The 24,728-nt window shown below is 39.9% G+C and overlaps 1 protein-coding gene across 2 annotated transcripts in view; it reads left to right on the top strand.

Annotated features, from left to right (window-relative positions):
• The window catches only part of LOC149180990 (uncharacterized), a 388,049-nt gene that overhangs the window by 192,094 nt on the left and 171,227 nt on the right, over positions 1–24,728 (top strand). For both annotated transcript variants that reach the window (XM_089416396.1, XM_089416397.1), the window contains exons 5-7: positions 416–542; positions 622–770; positions 896–937. In XM_089416396.1, the coding sequence (XP_089272522.1) occupies positions 416–542; positions 622–770; positions 896–937 (318 nt within the window). The remainder of the gene's footprint in view (positions 1–415; positions 543–621; positions 771–895; positions 938–24,728) is intronic.

The following is a 24,728-nucleotide window of genomic DNA, read 5'->3' as shown; positions in this document are numbered from 1 at the left end:
CCTAGATTTGGGGTATATCTGGGAGAAAAACTCTGCCAATTATTCGTGTTTACAAACACAAATAATTTGGGGAGGTTAAAAAACTCTTTAGAGTGAAACCCTTTGAGAAGAATCATAGATTTACCTAGGTGTTGTTACATGGCTTCATAGTCATACTAGAATCATTTTTACAATAAATAGCAGAATTTGGGATTGCAATGATGACAATGACAAAAATTTTATCCACTGCTTTATACTCTGCTTCTTGGAACTGTTGACATGGACATGGTCAACAAGCAACAAAAATGACAAGTTGAGACTAGTTTAGTGTTGGTTTGTGTCATTTCCCCGAGTATAGATGTCTGACTCTGAATTAAAAAAATCTCATTTTGCTGCACAGTAATATGCATATATGACTTAATTGTTGTATGTACAGGTTTTTATTGTTGGATATGGAAATATTGGGAAGGACCTTGCAATTCGTTTGAGACCTTTTGGTGTTAAAATTCTTGCTACTAGACGACGTTGGCACTCAAAATCAGCTTTGGATTTGAGCAAACAAGGTATGAGATGGAAAGATGAACCTTGGATATGTCGTATCTACTGTGTTGTATGCCATAGTAACACCACAGCTGTATGCAGATGCTGTTGATAATTATCCAATGCAAAGCATAGACAATGGAAACATCAAGGATGACCTGATTGATGAGAAAGGTGGAAATGAGTGCCTTTATGAATTTGCAAAGCAAGCGGACATAGTAGTTACTTGTGCCACATTGACTTCAGAGACTGTAAAGTTCAACTCTACCATCGTTTTTCTTAATTTCCTGTAGCTGTAGTCTGAAATAAAAGAAACTGCACTTCGAAGGGAGTTATTGATATCCAGTGACCTTATTTTAGAGCTTTGCATGTGCAGGTTGGCATGGTGAATGCAAAGTTTCTATCTTCAATGAAAAAGGTTGGACTTTGCTATCCTTTTGTCATAGTTGTTTTGATATAATTCACTAATATGAAGTATGCTGGCAGCTGAACAGAGAATATTGATAGTACTGTTCATCTGATAACAAGTCATATTGACACAATTATTTGTTCCTTTTGAATGTGATTCTTCTTAAGTTTTTTCAACAAGTAGTTTTAAATATGTAGTATATAACATTATTACTAAATTATATTTCTGTAAAGTTGCTAGTTTTTGGATATGTAGAGCCGCTATTGATTGATTGTAGTGACCTATACAATTTCTGGCCATGAATTTTGTATCAATAAAGTGAATCTACAATTTGTTATCACACTTAAGAATCATCTCTATTTTCAAAATATGTTTTTAATTTAGCAGTTTCAACTTTAATTCATCATAACCAGATTTCAAAGATAAGCCAGTTTCTAATTTAGTTACACACACTTTTACAAAAGTATTATCAGATTTTTGTAACCTACTGAAACAACCCACATAGTAAGTTCAGCGCAAGTCTATTCAGATTGACTAAGGATTTTGGCATAGGTTTACTAGAAACAGAATGCTGGACTCTAAAATATGCATTTACTCTTTTGTTAGGTTGGATTTTGCATATTGCTTGTGTAGGTATGTGAAAATTCCTTGATTGCAATCACTGGATATTAGTCTCCTAACTGTTAGCAGTTTAATTTTTTATGTCAATTTACGAATAATTCACAATTGCAATCTTCACCAAAAAATATGTTGCGGAAATTAAAATCAGGAACTGAGAAATAAATGCACACACATAAAAATCGACAACAATATTTTTGGACTAACCGCCGAAGGGAAAACCGGTGCAGTGGATGAGGGTTTATTATTATTATTATGCAACAATAAAATATCATGACAATATCTAGATGTCTAATTGGCAATCCTCTAGTAAATAATCTCGCCAAAAGTATTTAGGAGAACATTTCTTCCTCTGTAAACAAACTCAGCCTCCCTCTTGGCCTGCTCCCATTGCCTAACTGGTTGCTCGCACGACTAGCCTGGCAGTTTGTACGACCTCTGGAACTGCTCCAAATTGGGCCATCTAGCCTCCTCCTACCACTGAGAAAATTCGCTCTGCCTTCGGAAATTGCTTTCCAGCCTCCGACAATTGATCCAAACCCTTCTCGACAATTTGCTCAACCGGACTGGCTAACTCGCACCACCTGGACGAATTTCTCTGCAGAATATTTCGGCCTCCCTTCTGCTGGCTCTTTGAAACTGGAAAATCCTCTACAACTCTTTGCTACTGCTCCCTCAATCATTGATGCTCTCCTTCTCTGGCTTGAACTCACTTCCTTGTTGAATCCTTGCAACTGGATAGCTTGATCTGCGAAGGAACTTGCTCCCCTCTTGTCACAACTGCATCTATGTTAATTTTGATGGTATGTTCTATGCTTGCAACAATTACTTCAATAATTTATTAGCCCAAAATAATTTCACCTCAGATTCCAAATAGCAATCAATTAGCATTCACGTTTGACGGTAACTATAGATATAATATCAACAATAAGATGCACAAGAAGACAAGCCAAGACAATGAACACAAAGATTTAGGTTAACGTTAGGAAAAAACCCCACAAGGGGGGAAACCCAACCAATCCTTCTTATTGATTAATATCAAATGTTTAGTAGAGAGGGAAAATCCAATTTTGTACAATGATGACAAAGTCAAAGTTAAAACTTTGACCATCCAAAGAAAGATGACCAACCAAAATTGTTAAAATTAGCAACTAGGGTCAAAATTCCACTTTGGATAGCTCATTTGATGGAGGTGATGATTGCATTGAATTCCTCTTTTTGAGAGGACAAAAATCGACCTGAAGATCACTAAATTTGGATAAGGAAAAATATTTATTCATTCAAAAGAAATTTGATAAGGCATGACCTTATCAAGGTGGGAAAAATTGAAAATTGAAAATTTGAATTTCCCTCCTAAAGTGACCAAGTTGGCCTACCCATCAAGGATATAAATAGTCTATTCAAGGCACATCGATATATCATTCTTCTCCTCTTTGAAGTAGCCGCAAAAGAAGATCTCCAACGAAGGAGATGACAGCAAGGTTTGCTTCATTTTAGTCATCTTGAAGGGCCGAGTTCCACAGGCTAGAGGGCAAGATTGGTATGGGCACATTTGTGAATTGTTTTGGGCACTTTTATCTTTATCACAGGTCTTAGTTTGAGCAGAGAGGAGCTGCACCTGTTGAGGGTTGTTTTGATGATGGTTTGGCACTGTTTGAGGTGGAGTCTTTCTCCTAAAAGCAGGCCACATTGTTCAGGAGCACTTCCAGGAGGGCCGCAAGCCGTATCTTCCTTCTGCTTGGAGGCCGTAAGGAATATTGGAGGGCTGGAAATAGCCCTGGACAGTAGAGGAATGAGCATAGTCTAGCTTGAAGAGAGGCTGCAGCCGAAGAAGGAATCCAAGTGCTGTGGAAATGGGCTGTAGCATCTTATCATCAAGCCCTAACCAAATAATCAGAAAGCAGAAGCCTCTGCAGAAGTATGTCATGAACCCTAGAGGTTACTATTTGTCTAATCTAGATTTGCAGCCATCTATTTATCTAAGAAGCAGTGATATTGATCTTCAAAATTGGCAAGTCAAATTTTGATCTTGAATTATAATAAGAAGAATTGATCAAGGGTTTTCCCCATCTTGGGGTTTTTCCCTGGCCTGTGCCATATCCTCGTGTTCTCCTGTCTTGTCTTACCTTCTTCATTTATCATTTGTGTTTTTTCTTCAGTTACTGTCAATATGGTGACGATTTATGTGATTGTCAATAAAATAAATTAATAAATGGGCTATATGAAATGTTGAAGTAACTATCCTAATAAAAGAGCATGTTAACCAAAATTTAAGTTGGTATCAAAGCTAGGTAAGGACAAGCCCAAGCAAGAGAAGGAATGCAATCACAAGGAAAGTAATCAAGTTTCTATCAAGCAAGGGACTGTTAGGAGTCAAGTTTGGGAATATGTCAGTGCTGGGCTCAATAGCTCATAAGGGCCACAAATCAAATTTGAAAATGCAAACCATGATTGCAAGGTCCTCCTTCAACATTTAATGGAAGCAGCTAGCAAGGAGGCTTGGAGCGCTGATTCAAGACTGTTTAGGGCAGCGTCTCACTTGCTAGATCAGACCACAGGTCCAGAGGTAAGTATTGATAGTTTTTCTGTGCTATTTTGTGGAGGGTTTGTCTCTGTTTACAAGGCTGCAGGAAGGTGCTGCTATAGTAGTATTGTTGAGAAATCTAGGGCATGTATAGTTAAAATATTTCTCTGCTTGATAATTGCTTGTGATATACTTTTACTTCTTATCTTATGATCTTTTATTTGTTATGTTATTATTGTGTTATTTTTCATCAAGACAATTACCAATAATAAAAGACTATGTAGGCTTCTTAGCCAAGGCCAAAACTTCTCACCTCTTGAGAGGAAAACCCGATCAAAATTCTTCTTCTAGATCTTCAATTGACGAGTACCAATATCATGACATAGACCATTGACTCTAGTATCCTCCCAAGAACCTTGTCACTATCCTTGATGCTCTGCTCTTCCCTTCGACTTCCTTCTTGATTTGGAACTGCTCTCCTCGGCTCCTTCTAGAGAAACTTGGTGTCTATCCTTAACACTGCTCCTTCTCGACTTCCTCTAGAGAATCTTCATATCTAGGTCTTCATTGGTCTCTTCTAGAAAAACTCGGTCTCTAGACTTCTATTTCGGTCACCCAGAAGAATCCTTCCTTTGCTGCCCCAGAAGAAAAAACTCTCCTTTTCTTGCCCAGAAGAAACCTCTTCTTTACTTCCCCAGAAGAAAACTTCTCTTTGCTACCCCCGAAGAAACTTCCTTCTTCGCTTTCCTAGAAGAACCTCTTTCTTCGCTTGCCCAGAAGAATATATTTCTTCGCTTGCCCAGAAGAATATATTTCTTCGCTTGCCCAGAAGAATCCTCTTTCTCACTTCTTTGCAGCCTTCTTCTTCGCACTTCCTTCTTCACACTTTCTTCGTATTTCTTCTTGATTGAAAGCTTGTCAAGTTTTCTTGCTTTGAATAGAGGTTGTGTGGCTATATATACACCTCATAATATGTCCTTTAGTCCGACATGATAGTTGGAAGTTAGGCTGACTTCTTCTGGCATGTTCTACCATCATTGTAGGCCGACTTGAAGAGGATGAGTGACAAGTTCTTGGAGGATACTTTACATAGACAGTATTGATATTTTACGAAGTGTAACATAACTTCATTACATGACAATGACTCTATCATTTTATCACTAGATAACAAATAATTCCTAAAGACTCTCAATGGGAGTCTTGACTCGAAAACAAAATTCCTTGCTCATGAAACCCATGAAGCAAGTCAATATAATAAATTTATTTTTCTTCTTTACATCACATTACATAAAATCATTATTACATGTCATTATGAAGACCGAACCTAGTTACACTTTTCAACACTCCCTCTTAACTAGAGAGGTATTCATAATGGTACTTGGACTTTCTCAATCTGAAGAATTTATCATAAGAAGAATTCGGATTGGTAACTCATTTGTATAATATCGTATCAACTTGCATTGTTACATACCAAGGCCTTGACTAACAATTCCTTATCTCCACAAGATCTGAGCTCAATGCTGGCGAGACCAATTATTTGTAGACACTCTCATCATTGTCTTTCTCGGAACATACCCCACCCAGGTTCTCTTAGTATATTTTCCATGAGGACTATTCTTATCTTCGACTCCCCAACCCTCAAATAATATCGGTCCTCCACGACTACTCTTCCATTGGATGCCCTATCTCATCCCCAAAGAGTATCAGATGCCAAATGATTACCCAATCCTCCATTCTGTCTTCTTAAGTGAAGACCAAAATGTCATGTCTATCTCTCCCTTTCAAACAGGGAGGCCATATTCCAATAAGGAATATACTCATTCACCTAAGCTCCCTCTTGGCTTAGGAATTTCCAAGTTTCTTCCAAGTAAGAAACTTCTTTTCAGGCTCCCTCTTAACTCGGGACCTACAACAACTCCTCATGTGGAACAACCAGCTGCCTAAAGAACTCCAATCTTCTTCGATGTCATCAATTTTTTTGTCATGGAGTCTTCATCTTTTGGGTCACTTTCACACGGCACAAACCATCCATCACTTTCATCCATGAGTTAGTCATGTCCTCATCTCATCAGAAAGTGATCCATTAGATTTTCCATCTAGCCTTTGCTTGATGTCATTCTGCGTTCATGCCATATTTTTCAGAAGGATCTTACATCCTTCAATATGATCCTCTTGGAAGTCATCCACAGATCTTCCCTTAGGCAGTCCTACATAAGCCCATCCGGATATTAGTTCAAAAATCAAACGAACACTTAAATCAAACATTACCTTTGTGATGGTCTTTCATCATGACATCTTCTTGTAGGTATTAACATCCTGCATGCAAATTGACACATTTCCCAAAGATATTCTTTGTCAAGGTTCTTCATCTTTTTCTGGCTTCCATCAGAGTCTTCATATCTTTCCGGGAGATATTCTAGTCAACTCTTCTTGGTCTCGGATGTTGAATGCCTTCTACCTTTGTTTCATTTTACCACGATCTCTTCCTTTCTTTTCACACTTCATTCCCAGGAGCTTCCAATCAAAGTTCCTCAATTGTAGTCAACTTCCTCATGATTCATGTGAGAACATATTATGCTGATTTCTTCTAGTGCGACTTTTGTTTTTCTGCAGTCTTTCAAAGGAGGAGATCCCTTCTTCTCATGATCATATTTCCAAGATGGAAATAGTGATCCATATTAACGGCAACCATATTACATGACTATCATAATAATCTATATAAGCATATATAGCTCATCTTTTCCTTCGGTCATTCAGACTTCTTGTAGCAGCTTTATTTGAACGAAAGGACTTTATCCTTTAGACATGCTTTCCGACTATATCATCATACCATCATCCCTTGAATCGCATGAGTTGGAATTGCTGATGAAACTTCTTTCTTTCCTTTTAGATTGGTGAATCCTCCGATGAGGATTCCATCAGAGAAACTTGAGGATCTTTCATATCCTTACCCAACATATGTTTCCTTATTGACTATTGTATGATGATCCCAGTCGATGATGATCTCTACTTATTTCTATTTCAATGAGGTTTCCAAGAGCCCTTACTCTTTATAAACAATAGAGTTTATTCGAGACATTCTTTCTGCTTCCCATGCTAAGAGCTCTTACTTATAATGCTTCTATCACGATGCTCCTTTCTAATATGATGCATCCTATCTTATTTACATTGCTTCCTATCTATAATTTACAAGTGAAAGGTACTTTCTAATGAAGAAGATCATCTCAGTCATAGTAGAGATCTTTTACTTCTTCATTCTTACACTTCTTTGACTCGGGCTCTTTCACTTCTTCAGTAATGTGGGCTTCTTCCCTATTCCTCTTGTCCTTACTATGTTTAGGACAATCTCTTCTATAGTGCCCAAGTTCTTGACATTCGTAGCATCTTACTTTATCCATGTTCCTCCTTTTCTTTTAGGGACCGAACTTTCCAAATTTCCCTTTCTTTCTTGCCATAGCAGCATATGCTTGATTCTGCTCATTTGGTCCGACATCAACCCTTGCCTCCAGTCTGGTTTTTCGATCTTATAGAGTGACCATAGATCTTGAAATGTAGTCTTTTTCTTCCCATATAAACTTGAAGTGAAGTTACCCCATTCTTCCAGTAGTGCATTTAGTACTACTGTGGTCATCTCTCTATCAGACATGACTTCTCCCAGCGCTTGTAGATGATCTCGAATTTCTGATACCCTCATAAAGTGTGAGGCCATCTTCCTTGGATATCGTCATTTTGTAGAGTTCTTGCCTTAATGAGATTACTTCTGTTTAGATAATCTTCGGCAAAATCACATAACCAATCTTTTGTCGACGCGTTTCGAACCAACCAGTGTGGTTCATCGTCAGGAGATTACTTCTCCTACAGTACTTATGGAAAACAACTCTACCAATTTGTCATATATAGCTTTTGCAGTTTCCAACTTAGATACATATGGGATTAGAGAGTCTTTTATAGATTCTATAAGAATCCTCTAGGTTCTCACTTCTCCCTTCATGAATCTAGCATATGCTTGAGTATCTTCCTTTGGAGGCTGGGTTATTGATCCCTTGATGTGATCCATGACCTCATTCTCAATAAGATTTAGGTCTATCCTTTTCTTCCATGCAAGGAAATTTGCAGCCCCAACCAATTTATTGCTTTCCTTGCAAAATGACATTTTGTTATTATCAGATATAGTCATAGACTTAATTGAGAGATTAATGCTTACTTCCTCCTTGTTAGGATCACGATTGCCATTACACCAAAACCCGCAGGTGTTAGTAAACGGACGCATCGCCAGAGTTAACGGATCCTCGAGAGGCGGTTAGTCCATGTCACGAAACACATGGGGAGTGTTGGATTATCTAATGCCCAACAATCTCCCGCCCAACGCGAGCCGGGTGTGATTCGAACTCGAGACCTTTGGCTCTGATACCACTTGTTAGGATCACGATTGCCATTACACCAAAACCCGCAGGTGTTAGTAAACGGACGCATCGCCAGAGTTAACGGATCCTCGAGAGGCGGTTAGTCCATGTCACGAAACACATGGGGAGTGTTGGATTATCTAATGCCCAACACTCCTTAATCTTGATGTTGATAGAGGATATGCTTTTTGAGAGATTGATAAGAGATAGCTTGATTCACGATCCTCCTTGAATGATTTTGTCTTCCTTCTTTCTTGAAGATGGTTTCAAGACTCTTGTTGGTGTAGATTTCTTCGATCTAGGGTTTTGAAGATCTTGACTTTGGTAGCCCTTGAATTTGCTATGATCCTTCTTCGATGCTTGATGTCTTCTTGATTGGATGGCTTGGAGTTCTTCGACGTGCTTTGACTTATGAAGCTCGATTCTCATGTGTCAGCTTGCTTTGAATGCCCCTTTCTTACTTTAGCACCTAAGCTCTGAAACCATGTTGAGAAATCTAGGGCATGGATAGTTAAAAGATTTCATTGTTTGATAATTGCTTGTGATATACTTTTACTTCTTATCTTATGATCTTTTCTTCGTTATGTTATTATTGTGTTCTTTTTCATCAAGACAATTACCAGTAATAAAAGACAAGTGACATAGTATGTAGGCTTCTCAACCAGCGCCAAAACCTCTCACCTCTTGAGAGGAAAACCAGATCAAAATTCTTCTTCTAGATTTTCAATTGACGAGTACCAAGACCATGACACAGACCCTTGACTCTAGTATCCTCCCAGGAACCTTGTCACTATCCTTGATGCTCTGCGTCTTCCCTTCGACTTCCTTCTTGATCTAGAACTGCTCTCCTCAACTTCTTCTAGAGAAACATGGTCTCTAGACTTCTATCTCTGTCACCCAAAAGAATCCTTCCTTTGCTACCCTAGAAGAAAAAACTCTCCTTTGCTTGCCCAGAAGAAACCTCTTCTTCGCTGCCCCAAAAGAAAACTTCTCTTTGCTGCCCCAGAAGAAACTTCCTTCTTCACTTGCCCAGAAGAACCTCTTTCGTTGCTTGCCCAGAAGAATCTCTTTCTTCGCTTGCCCAAAAGAATCCTCTTTCTCACTTCTTCGCACTTCTTTGTAGCCTTCTTCTCTGCACTTCCTTCTTCACCCTTTCTTCGTATTTCTTCTTGACCGAAAGCTTGTCAAGTTTTCTTGCTTCTAATGGAGGTCGAGTGTGGCTATATATACACCTCATAATATGTCCATTAGACCGACATGATAGCTGGAGGTTAGGCTGACTTCTTCTAGCATGTTCTACCGTCGTTGTAGGCCGATTTGAAGAGGATGAGTGACAAGTTCTTGGAGGATACTTTACATATACAATATTGATATTTTACAAGTGTAACATGACTTCATTACATGACAATGACTCTATCATTTTATGACTAGATGAAAAATAATTCCCAAAGACTCTCAATGGGAGTCTTGACTCAAAAACAAAATCCCTTGCTCATGAAACCCATGAAGTAAGTCAATATAATAAATTTATTTTTCTTCTTTACGTCACATTACATAAAATCATTATTACATGTCATTATGAAGACCGAACCTAGTTGCACTTTTCAACAAGTATGAGGAGGAGGATTTGAGAGGGCCGAGATGCCTATAAGGGACCTCCAGTTCTAGCTGTAGTCGTCTCAAGAAACAATGCAGGTAAACAGGGGTGGTTGCTTGTCCTAGAAGGAGATTCTCATTCTGCTCTGGGCCATAGAGAAGGGTTGTTTCTATAGCAGCTTGGGAGGTCTGTTTTGAGGGTGTAAAGGCCTAGTTTAGGTCCTCCACCCTGTCTGCAGTTATCTTGAGGAACAATGTAGTTAGAACGAGTATATTTTCGTGTATACGAAGACCTAGACCTTGCTGTAGCAAAACCATGAATTGCAAGAGGCTTGAGGAGGAGCCTTAAGTCCTACCAACAGTGCTTTAAATGTCTAGTAGAACAACATAGTTGGAAGCATAGTTGGACATGAGATGGCAGTGATTTGAAGCAAGGTAAGGTAAAAAAAAATACATCAACTAGAATTGTAGACTTTACAAGGAAGTCTCTCAGATCTACTCTCACACAGTATATTGATACTACACCTTTGGAATAATTGGACGTTCGTTATATGGCTATGCTCTTACTCTTGGTATGATTTACCTATAATGTCATATGATCAACATTGGTATGGCTTCCCAATATTGGCAATGATGGGTATCAACCTACTCTTATATGCACTCAGCATTATGTATGGATGTCACCTTAGACACCGGGTTTGGCGAACTTGAATGAATAAATTCAAAATTCGCCGAACTTCAAATGAATTCGTATTTATTCATTCAAGTTCGCTGAACAAAATGGCGAACTCGAACACAATGGCAGACACGAACTTTATCCTGAACAAAATCGCGAACTTTAAAAAAGAATGCCATTAAATTAGTTGGAATTCGTTTTGGTTCGATTTTTTCTCCGTTTAAAAAATAAAAATAAAAAATCAATCATTTGTATTCGCTGTTTGCAGGCCCCATGGTTTTGGTTTTGGTTTCATTGTTTGCGGCGGGTTAGGTTTCATTGTTTGCAGCCCACGAGTTATAAATTTCTGTGTTTAGTTTTATAAACATCATCGAACCGACTGATGAGCAGTCCACAGCGTGAGCAATAACATATAGTGACAGCTCCTTCCGTGGGTTTTTAATAGGGTTTTCGACAAGTTTTTGGAGTTTTCGACGGGTTGTGGTAGCGATGATGTCGATGGGTTGTGGCAGCGACTCACCACTGACCACCGACCGGTACAACACATCGACATACACAGCTCGGCCAACCGCCAGTCATGCACAGTGGCACATTACAATTTACAGTCTACGCTGCACGCATACATTACACCTAAGTTGCACGAAACGGGGAAACGGGGAAGCGACACGAAACGCGGAAGCGAAACGAAACGCGACCTCCCCGAATTTTGGAAACGGGGAAACGCGAATATATATATATATATATATATATATATATTAAAAACATTTAAAAATTATTAATATATATATGTGCAAGACTGCAATCATAAAGCATTAATGATACATTTACTTAAACATTTTAACATTAAGATTAAATTTACATCACAATGATCACATTTACTCATGACTCATCACATAATGAAAATAAAAATATAGGAACTGGAAAATCCAAAATCAGCCTTTATTTATATTAGTATATGAGGCTGCAAGTACAATAAAGACTATAAGGCTGCAAGAACTATAGAGACAAGTCACAAAAGACTAATCCTCATCATAACAATCCTCATCAAAAATAGAAGCAGCAGAATGCTCAACAGTGGATGGTGGTGCTGAAGAAGATGATGCACCAATTCCACTTCCAGAATCCTCCTCAATATTCAGGGCAGCAAGAGAGAGATCCAAATCAGGATTTTCTGCATCCACATCCCATTCTTTAGAAGGACCACTGTTGTATTCTGGACCCCTACGAGATGCAAGGCGAAGGTTGGAGTGCACATAAACAAGATCCTCTGCTTTCTGTGAGCCCAACCTATTGCGCTTCACAGAATGAATAAAACCATAAGTGCTCCAATTCCTTTCTGCTGATGAAGAGCTTGCCACTTGTGAAAGAATACGAATGGCAAGGCTTTGCAAATGTACACCATTTGCTCCATGACAAATCCACCACCTAACTGGATTCATGGTGCTTCTCTCCGCCAAAGCTGATATATCTGCATAATCATCTATTCCTGCAGCAAAACTGGCAAATTCCTCCTTTACCTCCCTATGTAGGTGAGAAGGAAACATTCTCATTAGTGCTTTTTTCACCCCATTAGCCACCTCTCTATCCTTATGGGGTGCCTTCCTCTTCCCATTGCTTTTAGCAATAAGCTCCTCATCATAAAATTTGGGGTTCAAAGCATGTGCTAAAGTGTGCAATGGTGTATTGAAATTGTTCCACAGGTCAACAATGATTTTCTTGATCAAACCAGCAAAATGATCATCAACAAACAGAAGTTGTGGAGACTCCTGCGAAATGATTTCCATAGTTTTCTCAACCATGGAATCCATGCCATCATATACCTCTCCCAAGAAAGGTTGGTCAGTGTCAGCACTCCGGAGAAGCTCAAATGCAGGGGTTGTGAACTTTAGCAAGAAATCTACCTTGCTCCACCAATCCTCATCAAGGCACAATCTACGCACCATAGATCCCCGCTCTGAATCTGCTTGTCTCCACTCAATCCACAGTTGACTCACCACCATAGAAACTAATGCATGCTTAACCTCAACAAGGCGGCGCAACATCACGAAGTTTGAGGCATATCTTGTCTCAGCAACTTTTAACAACTCCAATTTGGAGTACTCTCGAAATATGGCCTGAGACTGGTGGTGGTTGGTGATGAATTTGATAATCTCCCTTGCATCCCCTGTGACTTCCTTTATCCAGGAAACTTTGTTGTCGATCTCCTCTAAGATCAGATTCAGATTATGGACAATGCATGGTGTCCAAAATATGTTGTCATACCTCCCCTCAATAATCAAACCTGCAGCTTTGCAAACTGGTGCATTATCCGTGATAACTTGCACCACCCTGTTAGCCCCTATTTGTTCAATAGCTTTTATAATAATATCAGCAATGAACTGTGCATCTTTCACCTCTCCTGAGCAGTCTTCTGCCTTGATAAACATTGCTCCTTTGGGGGAAGTGGCAATTATATTTATCAATGGTCTGCGCCTCATATCTGTCCAACCATCTGAGACTATGGTAACCCCAGAGCTACTCCAGGAAGAACGAATTGGAGCTAAAACGTCCTCCACAAGTTCCTTCTCATTTTTGAGAAGCTGGGTTCTGACTTTCTCATAGTTGGGCCCCTTGTACCCTTGAGGAGCTTTGTTAACTGCCCTCAACATATCTTGCCAGTAAGGAGAGCGAACAACATTGAATGGGATACCACATGCATAAATGCACCTGGCAACTCTGGAATCAGCTTCTTCTCTTGCTTGCACATTCACCAATCTAGCAATTCTGCTATCCTGAACTGATTGGGATACCCCTGAGCCTCTGGTATGTTTGGGTGCTGCTTGTTCATGTTCTTGACTGTGACCCAGACCACCTCTCCTCTTTCTTGCTTCAACTACAATCCTTGGCTCAACGTTAGATGTAGCCTGAGTATGCTCATCATGCCTCCTCTTAGTACCATCCGCCTCATCTTGCTCTCTTTGATATGCCCTCCTAACCAACGGGTCTACTGTTTTTGTGCAACCCACAATCCCCTGTCCTCCTCCATGCAACAGATGCGCCTTCACTCTTGGGTAGGAGCCCTTGTACGTAATATTGCAAAGAGTGCATCGCCATTCCCATGAGCCACCACCTCCACATTTTTGAAGCTTCACCACATGCCTCCAAAGAGGATAATATTCAGCCCTTGGGTTGGCCCTAGGGTTTGAAGTTGCAGCTGCACTTTGGCTGGAAGCCATTGCTGCAAAAATAAATTAAAAAAACAAATCTGTAAATAATAAATTTATAAAAACGTTTTTCATATTTTTGGCTGTATAAACCCTAGAAAAATTAAAGAAATAGTAAGGAAAAAACTAAGAAATAAATGTGGCTTACCCAAATGAATTATCTGTGGCTGAATCTACCCTAAAATGCCAGAAAAGAGGAGAGATATGGCTGTAGCTGAGCCAAATCTGCTGCAAAAATAAATTTAAAAAACAAATCTATAAATAAAAAACGTTTTTCAGCAATTTAGCTGCATAAACCCTAGAAAATTTGAAGAACTAGTAAGAAAAAACTAACAAAATGAATGTGGCTTACCCAAATTAATTTTCTGTGGTTGAAACTACCCGGAAATGCCAGAAAAGAGAAGATAAATATGGCTGTAGCTGAGCCAAATCTGCTGCTACAGAAATCTCTTGCTGAAATCTCCTTCTCTTGCTGCTGAAATCTCTTTCTCCCGCTGCTGAAATCTACTTTGCTCAATGCTCAAAACACCAGCTACTAAAACAACTGCCAATCTCCAAGAGAAACTCCTTGCTGAATAGTGTGATGAGAGAATGAGAGGCCCAGCTCTTTTATAACTTTAGAAACGCTTTCTAGAAGTGATTAGAAACCCTAACCTAAACCCTAAACTAATTAGGAATTTTTTTTTTTTAAAAAACAAGTGCTTTTTTAAAGGAAACGGGGCCCGTACGGCGGGGAAACGAGTTTCCGTCCGTACGGGCGCGTTTCCATCTCGGGAAACGCGCCCGTACGGACGGAAACTCGTTTCCCCGCCGTACGGTACGGGGAAACCCGTTTCCGTTTCGTTTCCGTACGGAAACGGCCCCCTGCCCAGCGTTTCCTGCAACTTAACATTACACAGTTCTGTTGAAACTCGAGGCCCAAGGGTTGCAGACTTGCAGTTCTAACTTCTAACTTACAACTTCTAACTTCTGGTAGAGTAGTGAGCCGCCTTCAAGCAGCCTCAGAAAGCCTTCAAGCAGCCTCTAGCAAGCCACACTGTCTAGACTCCAGCTTCCAAGTTCCAGGTAAGTCAAAAATTAAAATACACATTACTTTTTATCAGTTCAATAAAATTTACTAGTTTTTATCAGTTAAATACATTATACAATTTATCAGTATTTAAAGAGGCTCAGGCTGAATTTTGAATTGATAATTTTTTTTATAAATTATAGTTTCAAACTTTCATAATTTCATTCTGCAAAAAAAATATAAAACTAATTAAAATGTAAATTAAAAAAAATTGCAGACATTTCAGGCTTCAAGCCTTCACCTCAGTCTTCAACAATCAGAAGTTCAGAACCTTCAAATTTCAATGGCACCCCCAAAATCAACTGTTGTAGCATGGAATTTTGTCAAAAAAGATGGGAAAAATCTTTTGTGTCAGCTGTGTGGACATGATTTCACTGGCTCTTTAACTAGAGCAATGGATCACCTTCTCAGTATTAGCAATGGAAGTGGAGGTGGTGTTGAAGGCTGCACTAAGATCTCTGATGAACAAAAAGCCACAGTGGAGAAAGACTATTTCACTTCAAAGATGGAAAAGGAGAGAAGGGTAAATAAGAAGCAACGAATTGAGAGGGAGATTGCCATGTCTTCCTCCAACACCATTAATTCAATCTCAACCATTGGTGGATCAAGTTCTACTCAAGTAAAAACAGGTGGAACCAAAACATTAAATCAATTCTGGAAATCTGTTGAGAAACAAGAAGTTGATGATGCCATTGCATAATTCTTTTATGCATGTGCAATTCCCTTTAATGTGGCGAGGAGTCCATATTTTAAAAATGTAATTAAAAAGGCCATTGATTTTGGGAAGGGCTATGTTCCTCCCGGATCTGAAGCTTTAAGGACAACTTTTCTAAAGAAAACAAAAGACAGAGTGACAGGAAAGTTGGCCGGATTAAAGTGTCTTGGAAGCTTACAGGATGCACAATTTTGAGTGATGGTTGGTCAGATTTGTGTCATCGCCCATTGATCAATGTGCTTGTTTATAGTCCTCAAGGGGTACTTTTCTTGAAGGCAGTAAATGCAATGGATCAAGTGAAGACATCAGAATTTATTTTTGGAATTTTGGATGAAGCGATTCAAGAGGTTGGGGAGAAAAATGTTGTCCATGTTATTACAGATAGTGCATCAAACTGTGTTGGTGCAGGAAAGCTGATTATGGAAAAGTATAATCACATTTATTGGACCTCTTGTGCAACTCACTGCTTGGATTTAATGTTGCATGACTTAGCCAAATTTCCTTGGGTCAATGAGATAATCCGAAGAGCCAAAACAATTGCAAACTTCATCATCAACCATCGTCTCACTTTGAGCATATACAGGAAGAATGCATCAAAAGCGCTGTTGAGGCCTTGTGATACAAGGTCTGCCACTTTTTATATTACTCTGAAAAGAGTTGTTGAGGAAAAAGCGAGCCTAAGAGCTGTTTTTTGCAACACTGAGTGGGAGAGATCTACCCTTTGAAAAGAAACTAAGAGGAAAAATGTTGAACAAATAGTGCTCAATAATGGCTTGAAAGGTGGCCCTTCAACCTAGAGAGGGATCTCTCCCTAAACTCAGCTACCCAAGGTCATAGTGGTAGAAGGTCTATAATATGTTCTATGGCCAGATTAATTGAGAAAGAAACTAAGGTTGGTTGGTCTATAGGAAAACTTCACCATTGGGCATGGAGTCTAACCCAATCAGTTTCAGTGAGCAAATATTGCAAAAGCAAGATAGTAACAACTCCTATGACAAGTTTGGGAAATCAAAGAATAGTAAATAAATTAGTGTGATCTTTAGGTGAAAAACAAGTAATAAATATCCGAATAAAAGAATTTGGAGCACAAAGATATGAATTCCAATTCAACAACCTAGTATTTAAATATTGAAGAAGATATGGAACTTAGAAACAAATAGGGAACTGCAAACACAAGAATTTCTGCAAACTCCTGACATAAACTTTTGTAATATTTGCTGATTACATACACGCATAGTACATAAAAGAGACTCTCTTTCAAAAGATTCCAACCCTTTTCAATTACAAAGTCTCTGTCTTTATAGAATACTCACACACTATAAGCAAGTTTCTAGCAAAGATTTAATTACAAAGTTTAAAACTAGATGAGCAATTCTCTAGTTAAAAACTGAATGCATTACATCTTTTCATTGTAAAACAAAAGAAATAATATTCTGTATCTGAAGATCATGTTTTTGTTGGAGTCTTGGCTGAAGCTAAGGATCCCCAAGTCGAATTTGATGAGGTGGCATCCAAGTCAAAGTTGTTAAGGTGTTTTTTCTAAATATAGGAAAAACTAATTCTGGCGAATTCTTGAAAATAGGCTTCAAAGATCAAGTCGAATCTCTCAAACTGTGATAGCTATGCAAAATCTGAGAGAGGGTTTCGTTAATGGGCCCGTTGTCGACAAAACCTCTTTGGGTTTTCAAAAATTCTTTTCCAACTGTTTAGAAACTGCACCCGAAGTTATTGCTTTTTACAGGAAAAAGCAGAGTTTTAACTCACCATTTTGACACTCCCATTGTCAACGCTTTAAAAGTTATTGACTAAATTGAGATAACAGAATGGATGCCAAAAAAGAACAATATAGAATTTTTGAAATTAGGTGACATGGTTACTATCCTTACCATTCAGAGTTAGTTTGGGAAGAAGTGAGTGAAGTGAAAAAGAGAAGTGATTATATTAGTGTATGCTACAAAGAGAAGAAACTTCTGATGGTTTGCCGAGATAGAGAATATTCTTTTGCAGATTGAACAACAAGATGGAAAGTCTGAAAGGGATTTTAACAATTTACACATTGATTACAACCATATTAAGAGAGGCATGTCTCCAACATTTAGATGTATTTAATGTCCTTGTAAAAATGTAGAGAAGGAATCTCAACCATGTGAACATAAACCATTTGTAATGTTGTCCTTGTAAAAATGTAGAGGAGGAATCTCAACCATGTGAACATAAACCATCTTACTAACATTACAAACTACAGAAGAAATGGATTTTGTTATATGGAAGAAAGTCCCAAGGTTATCACAAAACAAATGGATGCTCAAACCATTATTTTCATAAATTCAATGATTGAGTACCATTTAGTGTTCAACAGTAAACTTCATTTCTGATCTACAATCGGTGCACTTTTGGTGTGTGCTAGGCTATTGTCAATCTTCCATGTATTAGAACAATAACATAAGAAAACTTCAATGCTCATTGCAATGGGTCCTTGTGCGACCAACAACTATTCCTCATCTCACTTGGTGCCTTGTGTGTGATCATCACTACCGAATCTCTAGCACTCCAAAAACTGAATGTCAACACCTAATCCACTTTGTTGCACTTGAATAGACGAATCAATAGAGGATACAGTATGTCATCTAAATGACACGTTGTGTTCTTCATCTCGAACACATCACAAATAAGAGGGGTTGCTGTGATTGACCTATCAAGTAATCATGTTTGACCCAATGTGTGTCTTTATTGTCTTGATTACAAAGAACGAGATGATAATCATCAATGTGCATGATGCCAATTGCTAGGGACCACCTCTTTTGATCATTCAATTGTTGTTTTGTATAAATATGTAACTCTTGTACTTGAAAAGGGTTTCATGTGAGAAATTGTTAATTGCAATTACTGGAGTTTATTCTTCTAATTGTTAACAGTATAATTGTTTACGACAATTAACAAATAAATCACAATTGCAATCTTCACCATAAGAATACTGAGAAATTGATGCACACACAATAAAAATAGACACAAGAATTTTTGGACTATTGTCCCCGACAAAACCCCGAAGGGAAAACCGGTGTAGCAGATGAGGGTTTATTTTTTATTCAACAACAAATATGGAGAATTACAAATGCTGACCTTTATGGCTTAGCTCCACAAATTTCTCACGGAAAAGAACTGTGAGAATTCTTCTCCCTCTCAGCAAATCAACTCGGCCTCTCCTTGGCCACTCGCACTCCTTTCCACTCACACAACTTGCTCGAAATGTGCACTAAGCCATTGGGATTTTCACACAACCCTAGAAACTACTTCTACTAAGTCGTCCTGCCTGTTTCTACTTCAGGAAAAAATTCGCTAGGCCTCCTAGGATTTGATCTGGGCACTAGCTACTGAATCGACTCCTCCAATAATTCACGCTGGCAAACTGGGCAACTCAAGCTACAAAAATCAGCCTCCCTGCAGGATAATTCGACCTTACTTCCTTGACGCTAGAAACTTGAAAGCCACCTAAGAATTTCTCTGGAAATTCTCCCTTTTGCTCCATCAATCACTGATGCTCCTTTATTGGCTCAAATTCTTCTCTCATTGAATCACTATGCTCTAGGAAATTCGCACTGCCTGGGTAATTGCTCCCTCACTTGTATCTCTCCTCATCCCATTGACTTGCTCTTATAATCTCTCGTTGGAGCTTCAACGACCATGATTAAATCCTCATCAATGGCTAAGATCATCTTGGACTCGATCTGTGTGAGTCTCTAGAGATTTTTCGATCATACTCCATTAATTCTTCTTAATTAATCGACTTCCCTAAGTTAGACTTAACGCAATTTTTAATTGTTGATCAATTAATTTAATTGAGTGGTCTCTAAGTGTTTTCTCCTGAAACGTTTTCTGGGTTTTATAGATCTCAAGTTCCTTAGTCTCTTAGAGACAAATTGAGACTAGAACACCTATAGGATGCTACAAAAACTAACACTCCCTCTTAGCGAGGAATGTGTTCTCTCCACCAATACTACTCTCCTCCACTTGGGCAGTCCTGCACTGCTGATGTCTAACTGACCTCCTCCACTTCCCCGTGTTAACTAATCTTCGTGTTATTGGAAATCACTGTGAAGAGAATGTTGTCCATCTTGCTACTGCGCAAACTCTTGTCTACTCATACTGCTGCTACCACTGCTTTGCTTCTATCTCTACATTTCTGCTGCAACTACTGCAATAATGATCCTTGTTGCCACACAATCTAGCAGGGGTCCTAGGAGGGGTACCTAAAGGGAAACTACTAGACCAAATGACAACAATAGGATGAAGCCCCTGCTCTTTATGGAATTTCATTGATGGGAGAAGTCCCGCTATAAGGGAAATCACCTTAACAATAGGATCAAAGGCACATTATAATGTGATTTCCAAAGCCCATTCAAAGGAGAGGCTCAAATAATGGCTCAATTGCTTCAAAGAGAAGTTAATGGCTCTCCAAGAAAGGCTTATGGGGGAGACCTAGATCTAGGAGGCAAGGTTATTCGATCACAAGGGACACTCCTAGAACAAAGGCTTCCTAAGAGGGCAAGATCTTTCTTGGGGTTTTGTAAGATAACTACCATATAAAGATTTGGGACCACAAGAGAGAGACCTATAGGGGACCCAAGCGAGGCCTAGGGAAGCAACTATTGCCGGAAGAGTTCGAGCTTCAGAAGGGAAGCAAAGACGGAGAGGGGTAGGGACAATGAGGCTAGAGGAAGATTTTCCAGATCCGGTGAATACTTTGCAGAGAGGCCGAGATTTTCTCCAGCAGGTTGCGTAGAGGCAGCCAGACCCTCAAGTGAGTAGTTTGATTTTGCTGGAGGGGAAGATGTTTTCAGCGCTAGAGGCCAAGAAGAGTTTCCAGAGTGCCAAAGAAGCATTTTTCGAATCTACAGCCAGCAAGATAGCTAGATTGGCAGCCGATTCAAGCATAACATGTGGCACGCAACTCCAGAGTGATGTAGAACCTGCGTAGGCCAAGTTGGATAGCTAGCTTTTCAGGGGCAGTTAAGTGTCGGGATTGCTAAAAGAGAGGTTTATTTCCCTCACATAATTTTTGGCAGTATTTTCTCTGTAGGATTGCCAGTTTTCGACATATGACCGTACTCAGATAATTTCATTGTTACATAATAAATAAAACCCTCAGCTGTTGCACCGGTTTTCCCAAGTTGGGTTTTTCTGGGGACTTTTGTCCAAAAATAAGTGTGTCAATTTTTATGTGTGTGTGTGCTAGCATATTTCTTAGATTCCAGTTTATCTTCCACATAATTTAATTTGGTGAAAATTGCAATAGAGAATTATTCATTGTTTGTATGGGCAAATAAACTGTTAATTAATTTATAGTTAGAAGAATAATTTCCAGTTGCTGCAATAGTTGAAATTTTCACATGGTATCAAAGAGACTTTGATCAGATGAGAAGTTCAGAAGCGGAAACAGAAGAATTCGCTATTCAGAGGGAGCAATAGGACATTTTTTTTTAGGGTTGTGCAGAGCTTAAGCCAGGTAGTTCGAATTGTTGGGCAGATCGATTTCTCAGTGCAGGTTGGCAAAAATTTGGCTTGTGAGATTTAGTAATTCCAGTTGGCAAAGGGAGCAACGATATAGTATTTTTGCTACGCAGATTCCTTGTTTGGGCACAAAATGGTTTTGCAGCAGTTTGCAATAGCAGAATCGATGTCGAGTGGAAGAGAAAGAGCACACACAAAGAATTTCTCTCAGAGGGTTTCTAGCCTAGATATTTGATTTTCTCAGATGCAGTTGGCAGTAGCTGTAGGCAGAGTTTCTCACTCCACAAGGGAGTCCGTGTGGTAGATTCAACAACCAAGCAGTAGAAGAGGGAGATTTTCGACTAGATTCAGAGATGGCCACAGCTGGGCTGAGAGATCAGGATAGGTTGGAGGGAGCCTCCAACTATGCCCCGCGTTTTAGATGAATATGGCTTGAAGACCTATGTAGAAAATGTGGTAAAGTACCCCAAGACCTAGATCCACTGAAGGAGTACAGGAAAGAGATGGCGAAGGCAAAGCGATTGATCTTGGATGGAGTCTGAGATCATATGGTCTCACAGGTGGCAGACAAAGGAACGACCAAGGAGATATGGGATGCTATCTCCTAGCTATATCAATGTAGTTCCGAGCAGCGGAAGATGTTCCTACAGGAGAATCTAAGGAGCATCAGGATGCAGAAAGGCGAAAGCATAGATGCCTTCCTCACTAGGATTCAGGAGGTTTGAGATCATCTTGAAGCCGTTAGGGAGGCACCTCAACCTACAGAGCTTGTACGTTTGGCACTGAATAGTGTCTCAAAGGAGTGGCAAGTGTTTGTCCAAAGTATCTTGGGCAGAGACACATTGCCTAGATGGGAGAGGATGTGGTTAGACCTACAGCAGGAGGAGTTGAGGTGAGCTCTATTGAAGAGAAACAACAATGGAAGCAGCAACAAGGGCACGAAGGGTGAGAAGGAAGAGGAGAATGTGGCCCTAGTATCAAAGGGTCAAGGGGAGAAGAGGAAGAAGAAGAAAGACCTATCTAAGGTCAAGTGCTTAAGGTGCGGTGAGTTTGGCCACTACAATACCCAGTGTCCTCTCAGGAAGAAGGACAAGCAAGAGAAACAGGACCAGGCGGCAATGTTCATAGAGATAGATAAGTTGTCCTCCGGGCTAGAGGAAGATTTCGCTATGCTAGCAGCTATATCTCTGGGAGTGAGGTGGGGCGACATGGATCTATAGTACCAGAGTTGCAGATTTTGGGCTGGGTTCATTTAGGTGTCCTCCTCATGGATCATTACCTGCTACATGGGCCCACAGTATTCAGTAGCAGGATGGATCAGTGTCAGTGATGTAGTCAGATTCCAGAGTGACAGTTGTAAACTAGTTTCAGTTAGGTGTTGAGGAGCGCAGTGCAGTGTTGAAAACAGAAGAGGTGGCTCAGTGCAGAGTTAGCAGTAGCATAGATTCCTTAGTGGACAGTGCAGAGGCTAGTAGCAGTTAGATGCTCTGGATACAAATGTAGCACAAAGACATAGATGATTCAGTATTTTGGATGCTTCTCAGTTGTAGTAGTTACAATAGTAGCAACAACAGATGAGAGGGAGTTGCAGTGCAGATGCAGAGTTGGCAACAGTGTGGCAGTGTCAGCAGCAACACGGATACAGAGTTGGCAGTAGTATGGCAGTGTCAGCAACAACACAGATGCAACATCAGAGTTGCGCAATGGTTGGTAGGCAGTGGCTAGCAGTGACAGTAGCTAGACATCAGTTGCATGACAAAGGGTGATATAGAGACAGGGTGATGCTGAGTTGCGCAGTGATTGGTAGCCAATGACTGGCAGTCACAGTAGCTAGAAATCAATAGCGTGACAAAGGGTGATACAAAGACAAGGTATTGTAGCAGTGGTGCAACATTAGAACACCTTCCTCGCTAAGAGGGAGTGTTAGTTTTTGTAGCATCGGAGGTGTTTTAGTCTCTCAACTTTGTGGAGAGGCTAAAACACAGGAGTTCTCCATAACCCAGAAATCGTTTCTGGAAATTCCAACAAAAGATTATAAGAAGAAGTCAATGGGTAGATGGAGAACACAAACATAAGAGATTGATTTCCTTCGAGAGTTCGATTTTTTGAGAATAGTTGTTGCTGGAAGAGTTCGAGCTTCAAAAGGGAAGCAAAGACAAAGAGGGTCAGGGATAGTGAGGCCGAAGGAAGATTTTCCAGATCCGATGAGTACTTTGCAGAGAGGCTGAGATTTCTCCAGGAGGCTGCATAGAGGCAGTGCATACCCTCAAGTGAGTAGTTCAATTTTGCTGTAGGGGAAGACATTTTCAGTTCCAAAGGCCAGGAAGAGTTTCCAAAGTGTTGGAGAAGCATTTTCCCAGTCAGTAGCAGGCATGATAACTAGATTGGCAATCGATTCAGGAAACACATGTGGCAGGAAGCTCTAGAGTGACGTAGAGCCTATGCAGGCCAAGTTGCATGACTAGCTTTTTAGGGGAAGTCAAGTGCCCTCAATTGCTGCACCGATTTTCCCAAGTTGGGTTTTTCTGGGGATTTTTGTCTAAAAATAAGCGTGTCAATTTTTATGTGTGTGTGCTAGCATATTTCTCAGATTCCAATTTATCTTCTGCAGAATTTAATTTGGTAAAAATTGCAGTAGAGAATTATTTGTTGTTTGTATGTGAAAACAAACTGTTAATTAATTTACAGTTAGAAGAATAACTTCCAGTTGTTGCAATAGTTGAAATTGTCATAGAGGAGGGCTCTCAAATGATGACCAAGGGGTTGGCCCCTTGGTTTTAAAGCAAAATATCTGTGGTGCTCCCAAGTGGTTGTCGGGCACAACGAATGGCCTCTTGGGTCTCCAACTGGATCAAACATGTTGATGCTCCATCAAAAAGGGCTAAAATGATGATACACGCCCTACCATGTCTCTTTGGATAAGACAAAACCCCTTCTAGGCCTTGGATCAGCTGCCAAGTGTTAGGTGCAAGTGCGTGGTCGACTGGGCAACATGGTCCAAGTACATCATCATCTTTGTATAATTGGGGCATGAACAAGCAATGTGTGATGCTGAAGAAGCCCATGGCATGGAAATCTATTCTCAACTGTGGTGGAGGTCCATGGCTCTCAACGCTCACCCTACAAGTGCCATTGTGACCCTCTAAAGGGCTTGAATCTCGTATAGGGAGGCCAGGCCCAAGATGAAGGCCCACCTGCAATCCTATATTAGATCAAATGTGTCTCCTCACCTTCCTGTACAACAATTCATTAGCTCAATTGAGGAAATAAGCTTGCTAATCAAGGGCAAAAGTGGACACTTCATAATGGCATGCCCTTCCAAATGGGCTTTAGAGTGTACAGGTGACACCAAGCTCAAGTGAGTGGTTAATAATGGACCCTATTAGGTGGTTTCAGCCTCTAAGGGAGTAACAGGTCCATGGTACATCCATCAAATGGCAGGTGTCATGTGAAATGATGGTAGAACAGAGTGGGGAAACAAGGAAGGC

The sequence above is a fragment of the Pinus tabuliformis genome, chromosome 3_2 (assembly GCF_031772625.1).
Source record: "Pinus tabuliformis cultivar Carrire ecotype Pingquan chromosome 3_2, CPIR1, whole genome shotgun sequence".
In the NCBI taxonomy this organism is placed as follows: Eukaryota; Viridiplantae; Streptophyta; class Pinopsida; order Pinales; family Pinaceae; genus Pinus; species Pinus tabuliformis.
This window is presented reverse-complemented; position numbering and strand designations above follow the sequence as displayed.